General features: G+C 46.4%; 1 protein-coding gene across 2 annotated transcripts in view; it reads left to right on the top strand.

Moving 5' to 3' along the window:
• Positions 1 to 27,539, top strand: part of ATRX (ATRX chromatin remodeler) — a 191,483-nt gene that overhangs the window by 141,961 nt on the left and 21,983 nt on the right. For both annotated transcript variants that reach the window (XM_038747865.1, XM_038747867.1), the window contains exons 26-30: positions 6,662 to 6,815; positions 10,893 to 10,999; positions 19,479 to 19,587; positions 24,872 to 25,049; positions 27,198 to 27,392. In XM_038747865.1, coding sequence (XP_038603793.1) covers positions 6,662 to 6,815; positions 10,893 to 10,999; positions 19,479 to 19,587; positions 24,872 to 25,049; positions 27,198 to 27,392 — 743 coding nt within the window. The remainder of the gene's footprint in view (positions 1 to 6,661; positions 6,816 to 10,892; positions 11,000 to 19,478; positions 19,588 to 24,871; positions 25,050 to 27,197; positions 27,393 to 27,539) is intronic.

Genomic DNA, 27,539 nt, shown 5'->3' with positions numbered 1-27,539 from the left:
ATTGAGCGCTTACTATGTGCAGAGCACTGTACTAAGCGCTTGGGAAGTACAAATTGGCAACATATAGAGACAGTTCCTACCCAACATTGGGCTCACAGTCTAAGAGGGGGAGACAGAGAACAAAACCAAACATACTAACAAAATAAAATAAATAGAATAGATATGTACAAGTAAAATAAATAAATAGAGTAATAAATATGTACAAATATATATCCATATATACAGGTGCTGTGGGGAAGGGAAGGAGGTAAGATGGGGGGGATGGAGGGGGGGACGAGGGGGAGAGGAAGGAAGGGGCTCAGTCTGGGAAGGCCTCCTGGAGGTGGTGAGCTCTCAGCAGGGCCTTGGAAGGGAAGGGAAGGAGATGGGAAAGGAGGAGGGAAGGAGATGGGGAAGGAGGAAGGAAGGAGAAAGGAAAGGAGAAGGGAAGGAGAAAGGAAAGGAGGAGGGAAGGAGAAAGGAAAGGAGGAGGGAAGGAGATGGGAAAGGAGGAGGGAAGGAGATGGGAAAGGAGGAGGGAAGGAGATGGAAAAGGAGGAAGGAAGGAGAAAGGAAAGGAGGAGGGAAGGAGATGGGAAAGGAGGAGGGAAGGAGAAAGGAAAGGAGGAGGGAAGGAAATGGGAAAGGAGAAGGGAAGGAGATGGGAAAGGAAGAAGGAAGGAGAAAGGAAAGGAGGAGGGAAGGAGGAGGGAAGGAGATGGGAAAGGAGGAAGGAAGGAGAAAGGAAAGAGTGCAGGAGGCTGGAGCGGCCTGTGTCCTCACGCACTTTTGGTCTGCTCCCTCTTTCGGTCCATCTTTCGGTCTGCTCCTTCAGTACCCACTCTCAAACTCATCTGCTCGCACAACTCTAGGTACCGTCTCTTTGCGAGTGACTCGGAAATCTACCTCTCGCCCTGTTGCGGCCCCCCGCTTTTCGGTCCTTCATCTCACCTGGGCCCTAGGATCATCCATGTGGGGGGCTTGTCTGCGTCCCAGACTCAACATATCCAAACCGAGCTTATCGCCCCTTCACCGAAACCACGTCTGTTCGCCAACCGCTCTCCCACGTCCCGCCTCTGGCCTGGGACGCCCTCCCTCCTCGTATCCCAGGCCCGTGCCGTAGCCCCCAAGTCACGGCCAGGGGAACCACCGTTTAGCATGAATCCAAGCCAGATGTGGATTCAGAGGTGAACTTCACCATGAGTGGTGTCTTCCTCCCACTTGTGTATAGAGGATGTAAGTAGTGATGGGCAGGAGTGCTGTGATTAGGTCTGCGCCCATAAACACGTACTTGGTGCAGAAGGGTCGGACGCATTATGCCCCAAGGAAGAGAAAAGTGAATCGTGGAAGGCCTCTTGGAGAAGGTGGTTTTTTCAGAGTGGCTTTGTAGGTAGGGCGAGGTGTGGCCTGGTAAATGAGAAGGAGGGCAAGGAGCAAAAAGACTGAAGCAGGAGACATGAAAACAAGGCACAGGGTACAGTGTAATTTGAGGGGAAGTGTGTGAGTTGAGGCAGAGTGGGGGAAGAGAGTGGCTAAGTAAGAGGGCGAGTGCTCAGGAAGTGTCTTGAAGTCAGTTGTTTTGTTTGTCAGAGGAATCGTAAGAGGAATATGGGTCAGAGACTTTTAAGGAGTGGGGAGTTGACATCGAAAAATGATCCAGACATCAGGAAGACGGGTGGACTGTTGAGGGGAGAGACGGGAGGCAGAAATGACAGTGTGGAGCCTGAATTGCACATCCAGCCTCATACTCGTTAAGTGCTATGTGTCAGGCACTGTACTAAGCACCGGGGTAGATAAAGGATAATCAGATTAGACACAGTCCCTGACCCATGAGAAGCAGCCGGAGTCAGGAGGAGGAAGATCTAATCCTTATTTTACAGATGAGATTACTGAAGCACAGAGGAGTTAAGCGACTTGCCTGGGAGTAGAACCCAGGTCCCGCGACTGCGCGTTCCTCTAGGCCATGCTGTTTCTCGATGCCTGACTAACTATTAAAAGTGTCTGAATTATGGTGGTGGTCCTTCTGATGGAGGGGAATGGATAGAACTAGGAAATATTGTGGAGGAAAAACCCATAGGTTTTACCAGCAGTCTGAATGTGAGAGTTGAAAGAGAGGGAGTGTTATTCTGGAAATTAAAACCATAACTACCGAGAACAACTATTTTGCGTTTCCCTTTATTTTTGCAGGTGAGAGGTTTTATTTTTTTAAAAAAAGCATTTTTCCTCCTTGGGGCAATGCAAATTGTCAATGGATTCTTGAACTTCTCACCTTGCTTGAAATAAAAGGAGCACAGCGGGTATGTCACTGCAGCAGAGCATTTCCTGCTTTTGTTCATAATTCGCTGACAGAAAAATGAGCTCCTACCATATTCCCACATTAAAACTACCAAGTGAACATGTTTGGAACTCGCTGTTCCTTCCTTAAGATATAGGTATAATGAGTACAGCTTGCCAGTAGACCTGATCATTGTCACCTTTTGGTTTCATAAGCAGGTCATTGCTGTGCAATTTGAATCGTACTGCGTAGTTTATCAATTTATGCTCTCCTTTGCTATTGGACAAACCACCTGGAGCCAAACTTCAGTTTGATGTCAAACTAGCAAGTTTTCCTTAAGTGCAGACCTCAAGCAGTTTTTCTCCAGAATAGGAGGACACCCAAAATCCCATTAACAAATGAAAAGCTCGGTGTTCGTTGCATTGCTCTATCTAGTACAGGTCAGGCTGTCCAGTACAGAGCAGCATGGCGTAGTGGATAGAGCATGGGACTGGGTGTCCGAAGGTCGTGGGTTCTAATTGTGGCTCTGCCACTTAATAATAATAATAATAATAATAATGGCATTTATTATGCGCTTACAATGTGCAAAGCACTGTTCTGTGCTGGGGAGGTTACTAGATGATCAAGTTGTCTCACGGGGGGCTCACAGTCTTAGTCTCCATATTACAGATGAGGTAACTGAGGCACAGAGAAGTGAAGTGACTTGCCCAAAGTCACACAGCTGACAGTTGGCGGAGCTGGGATTTGAACCCATGACCTCTGGCTCCAAAGCCCGGGCTCTTTCCACTGATCCACGCTGCTTCCCACTTGTCCTTTGTGTGGCCTTGGACAAATCACTTCACTTCTCCGGGCCTCAATTGCCTCATGTGTAAAATGAGGATTAAGACTGTGAGCCATATGTGGGACAAGGACTGTGTCCAACCCGATTTGCTTGTATCCACCCCAGCGCTTAGTACAGTGCCTGGCACGCAGTAAGCGCTTAACAAGTACCAGAATTATTACTATTATTATTACAGAGCGAGATAGGCAGTGGTAACTCGAGACAAACACAGGCTCTGTTTGCCTCCAGTGATGCCAAACATAGGAATTAGGGCCGATTGTCAGCATCAGAATTAGATTTTATTCACTAATATTTCTCAGAGTAGGGTGCTTTGGCAGTGCACTTGTTTTGTGGCGGTATTGTCTTGTTACCTGTGCCATGAGCATTTATTCTCTCAGAATTAGATTTTATTCACTAATATTTCTCAGAGTGGAGTGCTTTTGCAGTGCACTTGTTTTGTGATGGTATTGTCTTGTTACCTGCGCCGTGAGCATTTATTCTCTCAGAGGTTGCAGTGCCTGGGTAGCGATGATGGGTGTTCGTTTATAATTCAGTAACTTTCTGCTGGTCATGGTGTTTATTGAGGGCTTATTAACTAGGCGTCAAACCCTGGGCTCAGCGCAGTGGTAGGTACAAGGTAATCAGATTGGACACGGTCCAAGCAGTGAGGACAGGGGTCACACTGCCATTTTACCATTTATTTTAGTGTCGCTCTCCCCTTTCTTGAGGCCAGCGATTACGTCTCTTACCCGAACGATTAGCGCCCAGATCTAGACACGTGCTACTTATCAGTTGATACAGATTGGGGAATTGAGGCCCAGAGAGGTGAAACAACTCTCCCCGGTGACAAAGCTGGGATTATAAAACCTCAGGCCTCTTGTTTTTCAAACCCCACGCTCTTTCCACTGGGCTGTACCACATCGTGCGATTTGTGTCCAGTCAAACTAATTACATGCAGTAACTTATTCCCTCCTTAATCCAAACCAGACTTAGAAAGCCCTTTTATTAGATCCATTGTAATGTAGGATGAGCAGCGATTCGAAACAGGGCTTTCCAGTCCCCATTTGACCGAGTTCCTCTGTGATCTATTTCCATCTTATTTTTGTGCGTGTCCCCACCCCCCTACAAGATTGTAAACTCCTTACGTATACTAATTCTCAGGGACTGTCTCTATATGTTGCCAACTTGGACTTCCCAAGCGCTTAGTACAGTGCTCTGCACCCAGTAAGCGCTCAATAAATACGATTGATGATTGATGATGATGAGAGGCGTTTTGCGCACAGGCCCTCAAGTGCTGTGGAAATACCGATCGATCGATTTGGGGATCCCGCCTCGAGGAGAACACGGTTGCTCTGTGACCCTTAGCAGTTTCCTTAACTTCTCGGTGCCTCAGTTACCTCATTTGCAAAATGGGGATTAAGACCGTGAGCTCCATGTGGGACAAGGACTGTGTTCAACCTGATTACCCTTATATCTACCCCAGTGCTTAGTACAGCGCTCGGCGCATGGTGAGCGCTTAACAAATACCACATAAAAAATTAAATTAAAGAAAAAACGTGGAACTCAGTGATTTTTTCTAGGGGTGGTAAATACCTCCATTCTCTCAGATGCCTGGGGTTGGGTTTGTCGACTTTGGTTGGTGAACCGACACTAAATAACCATGGAGGTGTCTAGGTGTCCCCTCCACGAGAGTGTTGGAAGGAGGATGGCCCCGGAACTATTTTTTTCAGCTCAGCTCTCAGACTTCCTTCTTGCAGGTCCCTGAGAAGACCTGGGATTTTGCAACCAGGGCGGAAAAGATCCAAAATAAGGGCTTTCCTGGCCTCGTAGCTCTTCAAAGTCTGCCTTCTCACAGTCCTCATAAACCCAGGTGCCTCTCCGCACTCTTCTCACCCCTGTGCTCAAAAATGAAAAGTGTTTTGGGCCCAAAACATGGGCCCCCCAGGTTCCCAAACAGCGGTTTTCCGCCACAGTGCAGAAACTTAGCTCTCCGCAATCCGAACTTTCCTTCCCCGTGCTAGCCTGTTAGGATCCTCTTGACCACGGATGGATCCAAATTCTGCTCAGACCTGCCAGCGTATTCAGCTTCTGCACAACTGTCTGGGCAGCAAATTCTATAAGCTTCCCCCCTGCTGTGGAAAGACAGGGTTCATTTTATTTTTATTTATTCATTTTATTTATTAGACAGGGGGGTTTATTTTTAACCTCCCATTCTTCAGTCTCTTGTTCTGGTTGAGGGACATTTGGGAGCAATTGTTCTAGAACTAAGAAATGCAAACTATGTGAGCATTCAGGGTCACCACCGATAATAGTAATAATAACAGCAATAGTAATGATAAGTTCAGCATTTGTTAATGCTTACTATGTGCCTGGCACTGATCTAAGCACTGGGGCAGATACAAGATATTCAGGATGGACAAAAATCCCTGTCCTACATAGGGCTCACAATCTTAATCCCCATTTTATAGATGAGGGAACTGAGGCCCAGAGAGGTTGTCACTTGCCCAAAGTCACACAGCAGACCGGTGGCGGAGCCGGGATTAGAACCCATGACTTTAAGACTCCCATGCTCGGGCTCCATCCACTAGGCCACACTGTAATCCTGTCAAGCAGAGCCTCCATCCCACATAGCGCTGGCCATGTAAGAGATAGACGGAGCAGACGAAGAAACTGGGGATAATTTGGTATTGGCCTTGCTTTTACCGTGTATGATTTTGGAGACTTCAAATATCCCCTCTCGGCCTGCGTATGACAAATTACCAGATGAAGAAGCCTCATTTTCTCTTTCATAATAATAATAATGATGGTATTTAAGTGCTTACTATGTGCCAAGCACAGTTCTAAGCACTGGACACTGTTTTCATCTTTCTTCAAAAGGAAGCCTCCCCATTCGCCTGGTCACCTTGGTTGCCCTTCTCTGTTATATCTTCAGCTGTAGTCTGTCGATCAGTCGGTGGTATTTTTTGAGCGCTTACCGTATGCAGAGCACTGTAAAAGTGCTTGTCGGGGAATTCTGTACCACAGAGTTGGTGGACGCATTCCCAGACTTATAGTCTAGAGGAGTTTGATTTTGTGTTTTCTCCAGCCCCGCAACACTTATGTACATATCTGTCATCGGTTTCTATTAATATTTGCTCCCCCTCTAGACTGTAAGCCGCTCGTGAGCAGGGTTATGTATCTGTTTATTGTTATTATTGTACCCTCCCAAGCGCTTAGTACAGTGCTCCGCTCACAGTAAGTGCGCAATAAATACAGTTGACTGCTTTTATTACCAAAGGACCTTACGTTACTGATTTTATTTTAGCCCTCACAGCAGCCCGGCGAGGTAGGGTTGGGTATTATTTTTCCCATTTTACAAATGGGAGAGAGTAAGGTGTGGGGCTGTTAGGTGATTTGCCCTAGGTCACACAGGAGGGAAGTGGCGGAGCCGGGATTTGAACCCAGGATCTTCTGAGTCCCAGGGCAGTAGCTTTTCCACTTGGCCACACTGCCTCCCTGCCCATCTTATCGCAACTATCCCCGATGTAGCTTTCCTTCTTCAGCTTTGACGACCTGTTTAAAGCGCAGGGTAATTTTTGCTTTCGTAGGTAAAGCCACGTCCTCTTCCAACCCGGGCAGTCCAGCCCCAGACTGGTACAAAGACTTCGTTAGCGACGCTGATGCGGAAGTGTTGGAACATTCTGGGAAAATGGTACTCCTCTTCGAAATTCTGCGGATGGCAGAGGAGCTTGGGGATAAAGTGTAAGTTAGTTTATTTTGTTTGAGCTTTTTTCCTTGATTTTGCTTTCATGCAGATAACTGTTGAGTTGGATTGAACATTGTTCCTTTCTAGTGGTTTATTCTTCAACTGGATCCAATGTATTTTATTGGCGCTCTCTAACTAAAGTAATTGGGTTCTGGAGAGGGACCCCCGGATTTCACAGGTATCTGGCAGAGAGGTTGTGCGAAGCCACATTTTATTTTAACAAGAGTGGTAATCTCACAGGCACGGGGGAGGCTTTAGTCCCAGAAGGGGCGAGTAACTTTTTGCTGGGGCCCAGTCACTGGCCGCAGTAGCCCCTCACCTGTCTGGGACCTTTTAGACTGTGAGCCCACTATTGGGTAGGGACCGTCTCTATATGTTGCCAACTTGTACTTCCCAAGCGCTTAGTACAGTGCTCTGCACACAGCGCTCAATAAATGCGATTGATGATGATGATGACCACTTGGCGACATATCTGGACGGCGGGGTCTCGATACATAAATGTTTCCTCAAGTCTCCCATCGGGGGAGTTTGCCCATTAATATCCTGGGAACCTCAATAATAATAATAATAACGGCATTTATTAAGCACTTACTATGTGCAAAGCACTGTTCTAAGCCCTGGGGAGGTCACAAGGTGATCAGGTTGTCCCACGGGGGGCTCACAGTCTTAATCCCCATTTTACAGATGAGGAACTGAGGCCCAGAGAAATGAAGGGACTTGCCCAAAGTCACACAGCTGACAGTTGGCAGAGCCGGGATTTGAACCCATGACCTCTGACTCCAGAGCCTGTGCTCTTTCCGCTGAGCCACGCTGCTTGTCGCCGCCGCCGCGATCCAAGCGGGGACGAAGGAGGAGGGGCAGGCACGTAGGATGAGGAGAACAGACGGTTCAAATGCCCCGGGAAGATAAAACTAGACAAATTTAAGGGCTTTCACGGCAAGGAACAGAACAGGGCTCTGATTCCGTCTTTGGACAACACCCCCCTGCTCAAGGCTAATCATCTTGGGTTAAAGAACGACTACAACTTTCCCAACATTGTACATTTGGGGATGGCAAAGTAGAAAGTCCCCTCTCAGGGCCGCACCCGGAGAGTTTCCAGTCCTCTGCCAGTCTCGGCTGTGGGAGAGAGGGTAAAGCAGAGGCCTACCCATTCCATTCATCATCATCATCATCATCAATCGTATTTATTGAGCGCTTACTATGTGCAGAGCACTGGACTAAGCGCTTGGGAAGTACAAGTTGGCAACATATAGAGACAGTCCCTACCCAACAACGGGCTCACAGTCTAAAAGGGGGAGACAGAGAACAAAACCAAACATACTAACAAAATAAAATAAATAGAATAGATATGTACAAGTAAAATAGAGTAATAAATATATACAAACGTATGTACATTCCCAACTTGGCCCGTGGCTAGCGAGTGGAAGGCAATCTAAATTAGCCTATTTACTGAGCGTCCCTAAATCCGTCCGATCCTCTTATTTACTGAGCGCTCGTAAGTCTGTCAGATCCTCCTATTTACTGAGCGTCCCTAAATCCGTCAGATCCTCTTATTTACTGAGCACTCGTAAATCCGTCAGATCCTCCTATTTACTGAGCGTTTTCGGCAATTTTTCAGCGGTGGTATCTGTTAAAGGCTTACTAGGTGCTGAGCATTGTTGTGAGCGCTGAGAAATCGTCATGACTGAACTCCTTAAACTCAGCCTGTTTCCTGAGAGCTTTTGTAAATCTGTAAAGTCAACTATTTACTGACCGCGCCTAAATCCGTAAGATCCTCCTGTTTACTGACCGCTTCCGGAAATCTGTCAAATCGTCCTATTTACTGAGCGCTCGTAAATCCCTAAAACAGTAATGACTGAGCACTTTCGTAACTTTTTAAAATCAGCCCACTTACTGAGCGGTCTCGTAAATCCCTAAAAGCAGCCCATTTACTGAAACGCTTTCATAAGTCCGTCAAATCATCCAATTTACTGAGCACTCTCGTAAATGTTTTGTTGTCTGTCTCCCTCTTCTAGACTGTGAGCCCGTTGTTGGGTAGGGACTGTCCCTATATGTTGCCGACTTGTACTTCCCAAGCGCTTAGTACAGTGCTCTGCACACAGTAAGCGCAAAATAAATGTGATTGAATGAATGAATGAATGCTGCAAGTCAAAACTCACCTGTGCTGGACGGCGCCGGCAGGGGAGAGAGTCATCATCATCATCAATCGTATTTATTGAGCGCTTACTATGTGCAGAGCACTGTACTAAGCGCTTGGGAAGTATAAATTGGCAACACATAGAGACAGGCCCTACCCAACAGTGGGCTCACAGTCTGAAAGGGGGAGACAGAGCACAGAACCAAACATACCAACAAAATAAAATAAATAGAATCGATATGTACAAGTAAAATAAATAGAGTGATGAATAAATACAAACATATATACATATATACAGGTGCTGTGGGGAAGGGAAGGAGGTAAGATGTGGGGGATGGAGAGGGGGACGATGGGGAGAGGAAGGAAGGGGCTCAGTCTGGGAAGGCCTCCTGGAGGAGGTGAGCTCTCAGCAGGGCCTTGAAGGGAGGAAGAGAGCTAGCTTGGCGGAGGGGCAGAGGGAGGGCATTCCAGGCCAGGGGGAGGACGTGGGCCGGGGGTCGATGGCAGGACAGGCGAGAACGAGGTACAGTGAGGAGATTAGCGGTGGAGGAGCGGAGGGTGCGGGCTGGGCTGGAGAAGGAGAGAAGGGAGGTGAGGTAGGAGGGGGTGAGGTGATGGACAGCCTTGAAGCCCAGGGTGAGGAGTTTCTACCTGATGCGCAGATTGATTGGTAGCCACTGGAGATTTTTTGAGGAGGGGAGTAACATGCCCAGAGCGTTTCTGGACAAAGATAATCCGGGCAGCAGCATGAAGTATGGAGTCGAGGGAAGAGACTTGAGTTTACTGCGCGGAAGGAGGCGATGGTAAACCATTTCCAAGAAAACCCTCTGGATACACCACCAGAAGGATTACAGGTGGAGGTGGGGCGTTCTGGGTTGGGGGGACGTATCCGTGGAGTCGCTATGGGTCGGAGACGACTTAACAGCATAAGACAAGACCGGTAAGAAGTAGAAGGCCCATGCTTTGATCCCATCCTTCTCAACTTCCTTCGTCCCCTCCTCTCGTACCATACTGGAGTCAAGATGAGGAGGTGATTTCCAATGTTGGTTTTTTTCCCGATTAAAGTCCTCTTCTACCATTGTAATTACACCCGTCTACATCCTTTACTTGGGTAGTGAACCTGGGACCGAGTAAAAGTGTTAAAAATCAAACAGGTGGATTTTCCTTTTGTTGCTGGAATAATAATAAAGAAGCAGCGTGGCTCAGCGGAAAGAGCTCGGGCTTTGGAGTCGGAGGTCATGGGTTCAAATCCCAGCTCTGCCAATTGTCAGCTGTGCGACTTTGGGCAAGTCACTGAACTTCTCTGTGCCTCAGTTACCTCATCTGTAAAATGGGGATTAAGACTGTGAGCCCCCCGTGGGACAACCTGATCACCTTGTAATCTCTCCAGCGCTTAGAACAGTGCTTTGCACATAGTAAGCGCTTAATAAATGCCATTATTATTATTATTATTATTATTATTATTAATAGTGATGGCATTCGTTAAGCACTTACTATGTGCAAAGCACTGTTTTAAGCGCTGGAGGGGGATACAAGGTCTTCTAGACTGTGAGCCCACTGTTGGGTAGGGACCGTCTCTATATGTTGCCAACTTGTACTTCCCAATCGCTTAGCACAGTGCTCTGCACACAGCGCTCAGTAAATATGATTGAATGAATACAAGGTGATCAGGTTGTCCCACGTGGGGCTCCCAGTCTTAATCCCCATTTTACAGATGAGGTAATTGAGGCGCAGAGAAGTTAAGTGACTTGCCCAGGATCACACAGCTGACAGTTGGTGGAGGCGGGATTTGAATCCATGACATCCGACTCCCAAGCCCGTGCTCTTTCCACTGAGCCACGCTGCTTCTCTGCAAATTCTCTGGAAATTAGGACTCATTTTAGGAAACTCTCATGCTACTGCTTTACCCTTTAATCTGTCTTTCCTTCCTTTCCAGGCTGGTTTTTAGCCAATCTCTCATATCACTGGACTTGATTGAAGATTTTCTTGAGCTGGCTAGTAGGGAAAAGTCGGATGATACGAACAAGCCTCTTATTTATAAAGGTGAGTTAGTACTTCTGTGCTGTGCCTTGGAAAAATGATTTTTGGTATCCGCATTTTAATGTTTCAGCCAGCGTTAGAATTCAGTGATCATGTTTTGCCTCATTTCTTTGTCTCCCCTAGAGTAGTATTGTTCCCTGGAGAGTAACTTAGCAGTGCTTGTTGGATTCTGGATACTTGGAATTTCAGTGATCGGTTTATTTGGAAACATTAACACGAAGATTCCAGAAACTGTGGGGACCATTGACACAAATTTTAGTGATGCCATCTATCATTTTTTACATTCCTCTTGGATCCTGACATCATTAAATGGGAATTATCGCTGGACCCCAGAAGCCTAATTGGCACTCATCTGTAGAGAGGCTGTTTGATCCCCTCTCCGTGGAATTAATCAAGCACTTCCCATGTCAGGAGCCCATATTCAGTGCCAGGGAGAGAAGTGATGGTCTCAGAACCGAACCCTGCTCAGATAATAAAAATAATTCTGGTATTTGATAAGCACTTACCATGTGCCAGGCACTGTTCTAAGCACCAGGGTAGATACAAGCAAGAGAGAATTAACTGACTCAAAACCAAACTCTGCTCAGATAATAACGGTATTTAAGCGCTTTCTATGTGCCACAGGCACTGTTCTACGCTCCGGGTTAGATACAGGCAAATCGGGTTGGACTCAATCCCAGTCCCATGTGGGGCTCACAGTCTCAATCCCCGTTTTCCAGATGAGGTAACTGAGGCACAGAGAAGTAAAGCGGCTTGGCCAAGGTCACACAGCAGACAAGTGGCTGAGCTGGGATTAGAACCCAAGAGATGAAGCGCATGCGCGGGAAGGGGCGCACAGGCTACGGCCAAAAGTTAAAATGAACCAGACCCCCGAGGAGAAAACAAACTGGATGAAATTGAACAGCTTTAATAGCTGTTAATATTTGATCTCTGGGCATCAGCCTCCTCAAGGCAAAATCTTGTGCGGAAGACTGTTTACACCTTGTCGTGGGCAGGGAATGTGTCTGTTTATTGTTACGTTGGACTTTCCCAAGTGCTTAGTACAGAGCTTTGCGCTCAGTAAGTGCTCAATAAATACAACCTTCTAAATGTTGGGATGGCAGTCTCTGTTCACTGTTCTCTCCTGGGTTGGGGAGAAGGGAGGTGCTATCCTCCCCCTTATACTCTGGTTAGGAAAGTTTGGATCGTGTGTAACTTTGGTTCCAAAGGGCATAACTTGAGGTTCGTGGCTGATGAAGACCCCCGAAAGCAGCTTATGTCAGTCAGTCAATCGTATTTATTGAGCGCTTACTGTGTGCGGAGCACTGTACTAAGCGCTTGGAAAGTCCAAGTTGGCAACATATAGAGACGGTCCCTACCCAACAGTGGGCTCACAGTCTAAAAGGGGGAGACAGAGGAAAAAAAAACAAACATACTAACAAAATAAAATAAATAGAATAGATATGCACAAATAAAATAAATAAATAAATAGAGTAATAAATATGTACAAACATATATACATATGGCATATGTATGGCATATGAGAAGCAGCGTGGCTGTGAGAAGCAGCGTGGCTCAGTGAAAAAAGCACGGGCTTTGGAGTCAGAGGTCATGGGTTCGAATCCCGACTCCACCACACGAAGGCTGTGTGACCTTGGGCAAGTCACTTAACTTCTCTGAGCCTCAGTCACCTCATCTGTAAAACGGGGATTAAGACTGTGAACCCCACATGGGACAACTTGATCACTTTGTATCCCCCCCCCCAGCGCTTAGAACAGTGCTTTGCACATAGTAAGCGCTTAACAAATGCCATTATTATTATTATATGGCAGTCCTCTAGACTGTAAGGTCACATGGAAAGGGAATGTGTGTGTTTATTGTTATACTGCACTCTCCCAAGCGCTTACCGTAGTGCTTTGCACACAGCAAGCGCTCAGTAAATTCATTCATTCGTTCAGTCGTATTTATTGAGCGCTTACTGTGTGCAGAGCACTGTACTAAGCGCTTGGGAAGTACAAGTTGGCAGCATATAGAGACCGTCCCTACCCAACAACGGGCTCACACTCAAGAAGGGGGAGACATTGAATGTTCATAGCAACCCTCTGGAGTGAGAAATGACATCCACCCCTCCCACCAGAAGCATGATTCGGAGATCGAAAGGGTTCGGACACCCAACCATGCACTTTATCCTCAAAACCTCATAACTCTGATGCAGTCAATCAATCAGTGGTATTTGTTGAGCGCTTACTGTGCGCAGAGCGCTGTGGGTATCCTAGAAAAGCGTCATCCAGCAACATTAGAGAACTAAAGTGGCCAGTAAATCAATGATATGGGGAAGAACTACAGTGATTGTATGATCCCGTCCCTCTCTTTCTTTGCCAAACCCACCCGCTCTGTGGTAAAGTGTGCATGCATGTATTGGAGAGGAACAGGAAAAAATTCATTTTCAAAGTCGTTATGTTCATGAATTCGCACCTCTGTAAGCAACTGGTGTATTCGAAAGAACGGATTTTTCTGTTCTTGACTATGAGGTCACTCCCTGCAAATTCTAACCCTTTGCTTAGTTTCCTCCCTGATGAAGAGTTTTAAGAAATTACCGAGTCAGTGGTCACAGCTTTTGGTGTGATCTTTAGTTTCTTTTTTTATTATTTTATTATAATAAAATAATATAATAATAATAAAACAATTTTTTATTATTTTGTTTTGTTTTTAATCTCATTAACCCACATTTTTCAGATATTTTGTTATGCACCCAGCTCCAGACTTTTATTGCGGATCACTTACAGGTCTCAAATATTTTGAAGATTATTCAAAGCACCTGCGGTGACTTCATGTGATTTTTTTTTTTTTTTTTTTAGTGTTCCTTGTTTTATTGGTGTTCAGCTGGTCCTTGATTTTTGTTAAAAAGTTCCACCCTCGGTGGTGGGTGTGTCATTCTTCTGACATGAGAGAACACGTAAATTCCACTAATTCACCGGTACTTCCTACACAACTGCTCTGACTTTAATTGATGGCAACAGTGGGGGTCATTTTGTGTAACTATAAGCCTTGACCTTCGGGGAAAATGAAAGGGTCGTTATAAAGCGAAAGAGAAAAATCTGCTTCTATCAGCTGTATTTTTCCTTCCCACATCTGGCAAGAAGTAGCTGTAACTCAGAACCTAATTAAACTCAAACAGCTGTTCTAAATTTAAACTCGGCAATGATTAGACCTTGACTTTTTTTTTTTTTTTTGGAAATCCCCCTTTCAATTTGTACAAGAGTCTGTAGCGATAGTAATTCGAAACAGGCAGACCGTAAGGATCAATTAGAAAATTAGGGTTACTGGTATCGTGCCCAAAGGTTAAATGTAGTTCCTTTTTAGAATTAAAGTGGGCAACAAGGTTGTACAAGAAACCTGATGGATGATTCAGCCGCAAATCATCTGGGGCATCGAACAGGGTGAGAAAACAGTGAAAGCCAAAAGATGTTTAAAAAACTGATTGAAAGTCACAGTCACATGTAAAGTTCTTCCGAGTGTAAATTTGAATCAGACTTATACATTTCATAATGACCTAGGTTATCTTGAGAATTACCATCTGCCATTCAGATTTGTTGGGTTGATTAGGGAATTTTCCCAGGGAAGGGTTCGCTGTCACATTCAGGTCCCCCCTCGTCCCCCTCTCCATCCCCCCCATCTTACCTCCTTCCCTTCCCCACAGCGCCTGTATATATGTATATATGTTTGTACATATTTTTTACTCTATTTTATTTGTACATATCTATTCTATTTATTTTATTTTGTTAGTATGTTTGGTTTTGTTCTCTGTCTCCCCCTTTTAGACTGTGAGCCCACTGTTGGGTAGGGACTGTCTCTATGTGTTGCCAATTTGTACTTCCCAAGCGCTTAGTCCAGTGCTCTGCACACAGTAAGCGCTCAATAAATACGATTGATGATGAAATGAACCCCTCTCATTGTCAGGCCGCTCGACTGCTACGGTTGTATGTTCGGGGAAGTTCCCCGCAGGTTTGGTGGTGGCAGTGGTATTTATTTGCGTTCGGGTAGACGGACGGAGCGGTCGAGAACAAACTCCGTCGGCTGTCCCGAAGCGGACGCGGCGCAAGCGTGGGTTTTGAATGAGATCCGCTCGGTGCAGAATTCCCTTTCTGCTCGGTGACCGCCCGGGACAGAGCTCACGGAGTGTCTTAGTCCGGACGTTGGCGAGAGCCCTGGGCATGGTGGTTGTTTCCGAAGGCGATCCCACAATCTGCCCCGTGGCACCCTAACGCCAGTAAGCTCACCTGTGCCCACTCTCTGAACTTACCTGGACTCAGAGGAGGAACTGGAAAGAATAGTAGCGGTGACTATCAGATCAATCAATCAATCAATCGTATTTATTGAGCGCTTACTATGTGCAGAGCACTGTACTAAGCGCTTGGGAAGTACAAATTGGCAACACATAGAGACAGTCCCTACCCAACAGCGGGCTCACAGTCTATCAGATGGAAAGACTCCTTGTAGAACTGTAATACTCTCCTTGGTTCATTCATTCAACTGTATTTATTAAGCGTTAACTGTGCTCAGAGCACTGTAGTAAGCTTTTGGGAAAGCACGATGCAACAATAAACAGTGACAGTCGCTGCCCACAACGAGTTCACGGTAGTAATAATAATAATCGTGGTATTTAAGTGCTTATCATATGCTAAGCACTGGGGTGGATGCAAGAAAATCTGGTTGGACACAGTCCCTGGCCCACGTGGGGCTCACAGTCTCCATCCCCATTTTCCAGGTGAGGTAACTGAAGGCACAGAGTAGTCAAGTAACTTGCCCAAAGTCACACAGCAGGCAGGCGGCAGAGCCGGGATTAGAACCCACAACCACCTGGCTCCCAGGCCTGTGCTCTATCCATTACGCCGTGCTGCTTCTCATGCGTAAGGCCCGTAGATAGCCTTTAAAGCTAATCATCCTTTAAAAGGAAATCGACCTTACTACCCTTCGGCTTAGATTTATCTGTTCTAATAGTTCCACGTTGTGCCTGGATTATGGAGAGCCACGCTGTCCTCGCACACCAGCAGAACAAAAGAAACAGGTGTCAGTTTGTGCACTTTCCACTTCTGAGCCAAAAGGGGAAGCCCAAACCTGATGTGTGCTAATCAGGAGGCGTGTGGTAAAACCTTAAAATCCACCACTTTGCCATAAAGGCCGGTGGTTTCTGCCCAATACGGCCAAATTATAAGAAAACCACGCCGTTTCTCGGTCACTGACTGGTGCTCGGCTTAAAGCAGAGCAGACTACGTTTGGGAGTTGGCGGCCCCGGTCTCTTATCCTGTAAAACACGGCGGCCTGTGTGGAGTCACTTAGCTGTGCCAAAGTGAGAAGCGCTATGAAATAATCCATTTTAGAACGCACAATTAATGCCAGGGAATTTGAGAGGAGGAAAAGTTAGAGTAGGTAAGGGAGTGGTGAGATGGAAGAGAAGATCACTATCATCTTTAAGCTCATTTACTCATTGTCAGTCATAGTTATTGAGCATAGTAAGCTGTGTATAAAGCACTGTACTTAGCACTTGGGAAAGTACAGTATAACAATAAACAGGTGCATTCCTTGCCCACAGCGAGGATACGGTCTAGACGGGGAGACAAACATTAATATAAATAAGCAGACAATGGACAGTGGGGCCCATGTGGCAAATACTTGTCCTTAAGTAACCTTTCAAAGGCATCGCCTTTGATGTGATCATTGGAAGAGTGCATTTAAATTCATTTGAAGTCAAAAATATGAAACGCTTTAGGCACATCTGTTGTTTCTCCCGAGCACTCCAGAGAGTGCTCTGCACACAGTAATCACTCAGTAAATACCGTGAATTGATGGACTGATTGTATTCGGGGCATGAATGTGAAGTCGGCACTTGGAATTTGAACGTCCAAGGAGGAATGGAAAATAATAAAAATAATAATGATGGTATTCGTTAAGCGCGTAGTATGTGCCAAGCACTGTTTTAAGCGCTGGGGTATATACAAGGTAATCAGCTTGTCCCCCGTGGGGCTCACGGTCTTAATCCCCATTTTACATATGAGGTAACTGAGGCCCAGAGAAGTCAAGTGACTTGCCCAAAGTCACACAGCCGATAAACAAGCATCTCTGAACCGATGCAGTATCATTTGGAGGGGAGAATATGCCCGATGTGTTGGGGCTAACATTGGGACTATCGGCGTAAGGTGGAAAAAAGAGGTTTTGTTCCCCTTTCCCTCCCCTTCCCCTCGTGCTGCCTGTTTTGCAGCGTCTCCCCTGTAATTCAGGGGTGTTTTTATAGATCTAGGAAAAAATACTTAACCCCAGGTTACTGGCATTAATGCCAGCTGTAGGCCAAGTTCCACCTCACTGCCAAAAGGTTAATACGACTTGTCAACGATATTAAATGTACATCTGAAGTCGAAACAGCTCCCTTATCAACTGAACAACGTCCCCCGAATTGGGACCATATGCCGACATCGGGTATTTCTCGTAAAGGGAAGCCGGTTCTTTGGTTTTGTTAGGCGATAATGCTGAGGTTGCTAATGGTTGGAAACAACGCTACTCGGACCGGCAGGAGAAATCAGATAAAAGCATGTTCTTGAAGCCATTGCAGTTTAGACTCATCGGCGATCTCGGCTAGCCAGGACTCGTGAGTAGGTTCTTTACCAAACCAAGCCTTTTGGAGATCTTGGGCCGGCAGCAAATTCTAATCAATCAATCAATCAATCGTATTTATTGAGCGCTTACTGTGTGCAGAGCACTATACTAAGCGCTTGGGAAGTACAAGTTGGCAACATATAGAGACAGTCCCTACCCAACAGCGGGCTCACAGTCTAAAAATTGGGCTCACAGTCTAATAGAAAAAGACACGGAAGTTTTATATAAAAAAAAAAGATGCCAGTCCTAACATAATCTGTAGTTTAAAGTTCCACCCGATGTGGTATTTAATCATTATCAGAGATGGGAGGCTCCTGCTGTGTGCCAGACACTGTACTAAGCGCTGAGGTAACTCCAAGATAATCAGGGTGGACACTTGTCCTCCCCGGCATGGGATTTAGAGTGTAAGTAGGAAGGAGAACAGATGCTTAATGGTAACTGAAGCAGAACATCATCATCATCAATCGGATTTATTGAGCGCTTACTATGTGCAGAGCACTGTACTAAGCGCTTGGGAAGTACAAATTGGCAACATATAGTGACAGTCCCTACCCAACAGTGGGCTCACAGCCTAAAAGGGGGAGACAGAGAACCAAACCAAACATACTAACAAAATAAAATAAATAGAATAGATATGTACAAGTAAAATAAATAGAGTAATAAATATGTACAAACATATATACATATATACAGGTGCTGTGGGGAAGGGAAGGAGAAGCAGCGTGGCCTATTGGATAGAGCGTGAGCATGGGAGGCAGAAGGATCTGGGTTCTAATCCTGCCTCCGCCGCTTGACTGCTGTGTGACCTTAGGCAACTCATTTAACTTCTCTGGGCTTCAGTGTGTAAAATGAGAATGAACACTCTTGAGCCCCATGTGGGACAAGGACCGCATCCAGCCTGATTAGCTTCTATCTACCCCAGCGCTTAGTACAGTGCCTGGCATATATGTACCATAATGCTATTTAAAATTATTTAATTTATATTTAATGGTAATTAATATTAGGAAACACCATTTTAAAAAAATAACCGGAGGGAGATTCTGGCCAACATTCCTCTCACAAGGCTGCCTCTGATTCTTTTTAAATAGACGGATAACAAGTGCATAGTAACCTCGGATCTGGAGAAAGGGCAGTGAAAGCGGGGTTACGGGGAGAAGGGGAAGGAGGGAGTCAGGACAGACTGTTGCATTTGAGAAGCAGCGTGGAGTAGTGGTTAGAGCACGGGGCTGGGAATCAGAAGGACCTGGGTTCTAATCCCAGCTCTGTCACTTGTCTGCCGTGGGACTCTGGGCAAGTCACTTCACTTCTCTTTAATCAATCATATTTATTGAGCGCTTACTGGGTGCAGAGCCCTGTACTAAGCGCTTTAACCTCAGTTAGCTCATCTGTAAAATGGGGATTAAGACTGTGAGCCCCACATGGGACAACCTGATTACCTTGTATCTACCCCAGCGCTTACAACAGTGCTTGGCACATAATAAGCGCTTAACAAATACCATGATTATTATTATTATTGTTTGAAGCATTTTTGGGATTTCAGGGGCACCAGAGACAGCATTGTCAGTTACCCTGTAGGTGGGCCCCAAACTCCTCGTCGTCATCAACATCAGTGGTATTTATTGATCAGTTACTGTGGTGGGGGGTACTGTACTAGGCACTTAGTACATCAGATTATTAATGTTTCTGCTCACAATCAGTTTGCAGTCTAGAATCTTGCTCCATACATCGTTCAGGTGCCACACTGTGTGCTCATGTGTGTTTAAACTTTTTTTTCCTCGTGGACATAAAGGGCATCCCATGGCTATAAATCTTGTGACCTTTATTTTTATTTATGTGTCTGCTCAATTTCCAGGTGAAGGGAAATGGTTTCGAAACATCGATTACTATCGTTTAGACGGCTCCACCACCGCCCAGTCCAGAAAGAAATGGGCCGAAGAGTTCAACGATGAAACTAACGTGAGGTAGGAGATGATTTTTCGCTGTGGAAAGCCTCATTTGACGCTCTGTTCTGCGGGCTCCCGCCCGTCTATTGCGAAGGATCCAGTTGTCCTTTAGACCGTCACGGTCGCGGCGATAGCGTGGCTCCGTTTGAAGAAGCGGAACCAAAATGATTTAAGCGGGTGGAAAATGAGCTGGCGAGAGAAGGCCAAAGGAAGCAGGGTTGTCGAGTCTGGAGGAAAGACGACTTAGTAGCCACCTTCCAGTCTCTGAAGGGTTCTTGTTTAAGAGGGGGCCAGCCAGCTGTTCTCTGTATCTTCAGAGGGCAGAACTTGAGGATTGCCATTTTAAGAGCTTCCTACCCGGTTGGTTTATCCTCTGGTATCTAATAATAATAATAATAACGGTATTTGTTATTACTATATGCCAGGCACTGTGTTCTTAAGCACTAGGGTAGTTAGAAGATAATCAGGTTGGACACAGTCCCTGTCCCATAAAGCGCTCACAGTCTTAATCCCCATTTTGAGATGAGGGAACCGAGGCCCAGAGAAACAAAGTGACTTGCCCAAGGTCGCACAGCAGACAAGGGGCAGATCTGGGATTAGAACCCATGACCTTCTGACTCCCGTGCTCTATCCATTGGGCCATGCTGCTTCTCTGGTATCCGAAAAATCATAATAATAACGGTGGTGTTTATTAAATGCTCACTATGGGCCAGGCGCTGTGCTAAGCCCTCAGCCTCTTTCCCACATGGGGTTTACAGTCTAAGGGGGAGGGAGCACAGAATTTAATCCGCATCGTACACCGTGAGAGGACTGAAGCCTTGAGAGGTTAAGTGACTTGCCCAGGGTCACAGAACAGACAAGAGGTAGAATTAGAACCCAGGTCTCCAGGCCTGTGTGCTTTCCACTGGACCAGTTTGCGTCTCAGTCCAGTGACTTGCTCCCTTAATTCATCCCCCCTCCCTGCCCCATGGCACTTACATACATATTTTATTTTATATTAATGTTTGTCTCCCCTTCTAAACTGTAAATTCGTGGGCAGGTAACGTGCCTGTTGTTATATTGTACTCTCATCATCATCAATCGTATTTATTGAGCGCTTACTGTGTGCAGAGCACTGTACTAAGCGCTGTCCCAAGTGCGTAGTACAGTGGTCTACACTCATAAGCGCTAAATAAATACAGTTGATTCCAGCCGTGGCTGAATATAATTTATCAGTTTTCTTTGTAATTTTTGCTACTGTTTTTGCCAATCCTTCTTTCTAATGGGCACTGTTCCCCCACAGTGATTGTTCTACCCACGGCCTTACAAACAGACTGGTCTGCTTGTTCAGGGGCAGTGGAAAAAGCACAATAAGAACGCAACAGTCTTGTAGGAAATGGGCAAAGCGGTAGAAGTACGCGGAATTGAGATTTAAATCAACAACAAATCAGTGCCTACACGCTTGAGCAAGGCCATTGAGATTCGGCCAGTGGGTCCAGATTAGCCTAATATTTGGTCTTTGTTGGCAGCTGGATTCTTGGGGGGAAAAAACCGCGTGATGGTGATCTTCCGGACATCCGTTCTGGATAGTACCTGCGGGCAAAGGCAGGGACAAATGGGGCGGGATGACTGTGTGTGGTGAACTGAGCCAAAATTCGTCGAACCCCACGTTTAACTACGAAAGGCCCCTTGAGTCGTTGAATTTGGGGGAGAGGGGAACGGGGGCTCAAACCAGTGTCGCAGCAGATTCCAAACCAACTTTTTTCCAATGTGGTTTGCATTGGAGAAGCACTGAGCGCTTTAAAGAATTTAAGACAAGTCATAGAGTTGCGGCTCCGTCTTTTCCAAGTGTACATTTTTGCCCAACAGTCTGGTCATCGATCAATCCTTGGCGGTCGATGCCCCAATTCAGCTTCTTCCACGTTGGCCCAGGAGTGTCACAAACCAAGGGCCTGTTGATGAATTCTGCATTGGAGGAAATCTGTCTGTTCTTATTAGCCGCATCCAGACAGCCATTCCGTTTTGAAGCGTGCTTGTGTGTACATTTTCTCTATTAGAAAAATAAGACCGGTCTAGATATGGACCTTGTCACTGATTTTAAATCTGAGGTGATGTTCGAAACCCCGGTTAATACTTTTTAGACTAGGCTTGAAGATGCCAGACTGAGAAAATTAAAGATAAAAAGAGTTTGCAAAATAGCTTTTCATAACAATTGAGGTATTTAACCCTGAAAGATTTAACACCCTCCCACTCCAAAAAGAAACAAAAAACCACTAGTTCAGTTTGGGCTTGTGAACTTGATAATGGGTGGTTTGCCCTTAATGAGGAGAAATGCATTTGATGTTTGGGTTTGGAGTGTTTTTTGAGGGGCTGCTTTTTTTTGATTTGGGGGAAAACACCTAACGAGACTTATCATTTTGGTAAAGGTTTCCTATTAAGTTTCTTGATTATAGGGTTTGCTCCATGCCACATGTCTTATCCTTTGATGTGGCTGCTTGCCATCTCTTGCACATGTTGAGTAAACTTTGTAAATTCGGAATATAACGAATGGAGTCATTCTGGAGCTGCCTTGGTCTATAAACCTGACCGTAAGCGTGTCCTACCAATCTCAATTTACCGCAAGAGCTCAAAATTGAAGTAGAAGATGAAAAGTGTAGTGTTTTATCAATTTGTTCTTGGTGCAGTCAGGTTTATTTTTTTCTCTTTCCAGCAGTTCATAACGTGATTGGCTCGCTGTGGTTTGTGTTCTTTTGGACTCATTTTAGTTCAGAACTCAGTTCATTAAGTGTGTAGTCAGTGCTGTAGTGAAGAGAGGTATTTTCATTATTCCCTTGTTTTCAGAGAATCATAAAAACATTCAAAAGTAGGGCTCTGTCTAGGCAAAGTGATCCTCCTCAATAAAACGCATAGTACAGTGCCCTGCACACAGTAGGCGCTCAATAAATACGATTGAATGAATGAGTAAGTAAAGTGTTTGAGCTTTTCAGATCACTGTCTAAAACCCTGCCAAGTGTGTTCCTCTACTCACGCCTTATCAAAAGCTTCCTCAAAGTGTTGAAATTCATTGTTCATTTCTCTCCCTCCGCGACCCTGGTTAATAAATGGTCAGTAACCACCTCCATAATAACATGTACATATTCCCTGCCCAAAAAGCTAACTGTTTTGGTCCTAGGGGTCGTATTTTTTGGGACCTGGTCATTCCTGCTACTCTCCCTTGCATCATTTTTTCCCCAGTTATGTTGCCGAGAACTAGACCACTGTGCCCCGGTTGGAGGGTTGAATTTTAACTGAGTTTTGGGGTGAGTTTTGGCCAAATTCCACCCAGCTTTTACCTCGAGGCGCTTCAGGAATGCATTTTCCTTTCCCAGTAAATAAAAAAAAAACAATGTTTTTACATTCAGATAATAAAAATGTAGCATTTTTTCAAAACTCCAGTATTATTGATGACATGATCTATAATTAAGGCATGGTGTTGTTGCATTTCGAAGCAATTGAAAGGAAAAGTAACTTTCAAGATTCAGCCCTCGGAAACTTTAACCATACAAGGCCAGATTGAGAAGCAGCGTGGCTCAGTGGAAAGAGCCCAGGTTTGGGAGTCAGGGGTCATGGGTTGAAATCCCGGCTCTGCCAATTGTCAGCCGTGTGACCTTGGCCAAGTCACTTAACTTCTCTGGGCCTCAGTTACCTCATCTGCAAAATGGGGATTAAGACGGTGAGCCCCACATGGGACAACCTGATCACCTTGTATCTACCCCAGCGCATAGAACAATGCTTTGCGCATAGTAAGCGCTTAACAAATGCTATTATTATTATTATTATGTGACTAAATGGGGTGACAGGAGTGTGCCCAGGGAGTTGAACACACCTGCTTCTTTCTAGTAGAGGTAGAAATACTGTAAATGGCGTCCACCATGCTGCACATCCTCTTTCTGATAGATCGAAGTAACCACCGCTCTCACTGATCTACTCAGGATCAAGGAGTTTTGCTTTCTATATTTTGGCTTGTATTCCTTTTGGCCGAAAAGGTGGGTAGCAGCTGGGGTCAGGACTGAAGCAGCCTCTTCAAATCAGGGGATCATCTGGGAACCAGAGGCGGGAGAAGTATTGTAGGGTGTTGTCAAGGAAAGGAACGACGGGAGTCCTGAGGGCCTGGGTGCTACCTTCTGTCCCCGGTTGTCCGTGCTTTTGTCTCCAACCTCCGTCTCTAAGCCCAGAGGGTTAAGGCAAAGCCCAGACCCAGGGATAAGTGGGAGAAGGAGGATTTAGACTGGGGGGCAACTGGCAAGCCCCCTTACATCCCAACAGCCCAGCCAGAATCAGTCACCGCTGGGCTGGAGGAGGGCAGTGTGGCATTCCCAGCTGCGGAGAGCAGAGCCCACCTGTTCCCTGGAGATGAGGGGCTCCTTTCTTTCCCTGGGAGGATCCGGGCAGGGGTGAGAGAGGGTCTATGCTGCTGTTGTTGCTTGTGCCCACCTGCGTGGACACTGCCCTGTCATCTCACTGGGGTAAGAAGGTGGGAGGGGTGGGGGGAAAGACTAACCCATCCCTTCCCTCCCGCTTATCCTTTACCCTCCTCTCCTTTCCCCTTCCCCTCTTCTCCATTCCCCCCGCCGTCTCCTGTCCTTTTTCCTCCTCTCCGTCTCCCTTCCCCCATCACTCCTTCCTCTGCTTTCTACACCCGCAACCCCAGCCCTGGCCCCGAAGGACCCACTGGGCACCATGACATAATCGCATCGCTCCAGGCGGAGCATGACGTAATAACGCCCCGTGGGGTGGGGAGCTCGTAAATCCTACGATTGGCCCTCCGTGCACTCACCGCTCAGATTTCACCACGCTCAGGTCTTCCGCCCAAGAACGCTGCCAATCCCGGGATCTCAAACTACCCTCTGGGAGGAGAGCCTGTTATGCCCGGACATACGGTGGTGGACGTGTATGTGCATTCAGTGACTAAACTTGCCTTCTCTCTCTCCAGACTTTCCTCTGTTAGCCAGAACGCTGCCCACTCCTTCACCAACTCCGTCGTCCATTTCAGGGTCTAATTCGCAGATTTGTTCCGCTCAGCGGGTGGCAAGTCGATCTCCAAGGGCTTTGGATCTTTTCAAAGACTCTCACTCAGGCAGAGTTCCACTTCTGGCTAAATACTCACTCAGTTGTATTTATTGAGTGCTTACTGTATGCGGAGCACTGTACTGAGCGCTTGGGAGAGTACAGTTCAACAATAAACAGACACATTCCCTGCCTGCAAAATAAGCTTACATTCTAATGCTGGAAAATAAGTAAAGCCTTCCCTGTTTGTTTTTTTCCTCCTTTGTGTTTTTTCCAGGGGCCGGTTGTTCATCATTTCAACTAAAGCAGGCTCTCTTGGCATTAATCTGGTAGCTGCTAACCGTGTGATCATCTTTGACGCCTCTTGGAATCCATCCTATGATATCCAGAGTATATTCAGGGTTTATCGCTTTGGACAAAATAAGCCTGTGTACGTGTACAGATTCTTAGCTCAGGTGGGTTCAAAGCGCATGTTCTCTGACAGACCATCCGGAGGGGTGACGAGAGGTGCCGTGGGGAAAAGAAAGGATGTCCATGTAAAGAGAAACGGCGCTGTACGGCCCGGCTCCAAAGCCAAAGATAGGATTCTCTAATAATAATAATACCTATATTAGTTAAGCGCTTACTATGTGCCAGGCACCGTGCTAAGCGCTGGGGTAGATACAAGCCAATTGGGTTGGTTACAGTCCCTGTTCCGCTCGGGGACGCAGAGTCTTAATAACATTTGACTATTTGATGAGTTGAATACGGAACAGTTTCCCCACTGCCCAGTTCTTTTTAGATGAAAATCGTTTAGTGCAGCTCAATATTTTGGGGAAAAATTCTCAAGCGCAGTATGGTTTTTCTTGACCGTGTCAAAAAGGTGTATCTTGAGCCTTTCACTTACATCCAGATTTCTTTTGAGGCCAAGGTCAGACCGTTTTTGACGCCTCCCCCTACTTTTAGCTCCAGGAGAAATGTCTGTGTATACCCAAGAGTCGGTGACTGGGGTGAAATGGTTAAGTTGGTCCTGGGGTTCACAGCTTGTGACACGAAGAAAACTGGGCTTCTGAAAAGTTCTGCCAGTTTTTCCTATATATGACCGAACAGCTTTCTGCCCGGGAATCCGCACAACCAGATGAGTTTAGGAAAAGGTGGTAAAAGTCGAGGAGGCGGACCCGTAGCATTACAGTGCTTTGCACATAGTAAGTGTATTAAACAAATGCCATCATTATTATTATGCGGCGGCAAGTTTTCAGATTGGAGGTCGCCCCGTCCCCCAGGTCGATTGCTCTGGGCAGTAGATTCCACCCGGCATCTGTTTAGAGAGGAAGGGCACCTTAAGTGCCTTTCATTTCCTCCACCCTCTACTTTTTGTGTGATGGAGACCCGAGTTCTAGTCCAGGTCGTCTTTGGAACCAGTGAGGTGGGCCATGGCCACACGTGCACTTGTCGGCGAGCGACCCACCCCTGCTCGCTTTACCGGCCGCGTGGTCTCCGTACCCTAGCGGGAACGCGAGCGACGACGGTCAGAGGATGTTTCTACGATCCACAGTTTCTAGGATCGGTTCCTCTGTGCCCAGTTCTTGGCCTCGAAGCCTCAGGGCTGAGACCCAGCTGTCGCTCCCAATCAGAGACGCCTATACCCCCCGTCCAACGACCCTGATAATATCTCAACTGCCACATATTGGCAAAGCAAGATGGGACTAGCCTGTTGTTGTTTTTTTAATAATATTCGTTAAGCGCTTACCATGTGCCAGGCCCTCTACTAAGCGCTGGGGTAGATACAAGTTAGAGAAGATACAAGTTAGATAGAGAATAGCGTGGCCCAGTGGAAAGAGCCCAGGCTCATGGGTCAGTGGAAAGAGCCAGTGGTCATGGGTTCAAATCCTGGCTCTGTCAGCTGTGTGACTTTGGGCAAGTCCACTTCTCAGTGCCTCAGTGACCTCATCTGTCAAATGGGGATTAAACCTGTGAGCCCCCCTGCGGGACATCCTGGTCACCTTGTAGCCTCCCCAGCACTTAGAACAGTGCTTTGCACATAGCAAGTGCTTAATAAATGCCATCATTATTATAGAAGTTAATCAGGTTGGACCCAGTCCCTGTCCAACATGGGGCACGCGTTCTTAATCCCCATTTCGCGGATGAGAGAACTGAGGTAAAGAGAAGTGAAGTGGCTTACCTAAGGTCACCCAGCTGACAAGTGGCAGAGCCGGGATTAGAGCCTTGGTCCTTCCAACTTCCAGGCCGTTGCTCTGTCTCCTAGGCCGGCCTGTTTTATGATGCTGTTGATTTATAAATCTCCCCAAAGACGTGGAAACCCAAACCAGGCAAAGCAACTTGGTCAGTGAAATTTGGCGGTCCTCAATACAGGAGGTACAGCTAAAACCGATCCCAGGGTCTGGAGTTCTCATCAACACCAATATTCTCAGTGATGGTGATGATGATGGTGGTGATAACAGCTATGGTATTTAAATGCCTGCTATGTGCCAAGCGCTGCCTTGAGCCTTGGGGTAGCATCAAGATAATTGAGATGGACACAATCCCTGTCCCACGTGGGTTGTATTTCCAGTAACGGGTTCAGTGGAATGTTTTGCAGCATGGCATTGTGTCTTCTCCTGTAGGGAACCATGGAAGATAAAATCTACGACCGGCAAGTAACGAAGCAGTCCCTGTCATTCCGCGTTGTTGACCAGCAGCAGGTGGAGCGCCATTTTACCATGAATGAGCTCACCGAGCTCTATACGTTCGAGCCAGATTTGTTGGATGACCCCAATTCAGAAAAGAAGAAGAAGAGAGATACCCCCATGCTACCCAAGGTAAATGCGATCCTTGAAGTAGTCACGAGGAAACCCGGCGCCGGTGTGTTGGGGCGAATTGGTGGAAATTCCAATCCTGTGCCTAGGACCCTGGGTTGGGAGCATTTCCTGAGGTGATAGTATCCTGTCCCCACCCGAGATGTCTGC

This window comes from Tachyglossus aculeatus, chromosome 6 (assembly GCF_015852505.1).
Source record: "Tachyglossus aculeatus isolate mTacAcu1 chromosome 6, mTacAcu1.pri, whole genome shotgun sequence".
Lineage (NCBI taxonomy): Eukaryota > Metazoa > Chordata > Mammalia > Monotremata > Tachyglossidae > Tachyglossus > Tachyglossus aculeatus.
The sequence above is the reverse complement of the archived record's forward strand: the minus strand, read 5'-3'. Positions and strand labels throughout refer to the sequence as shown.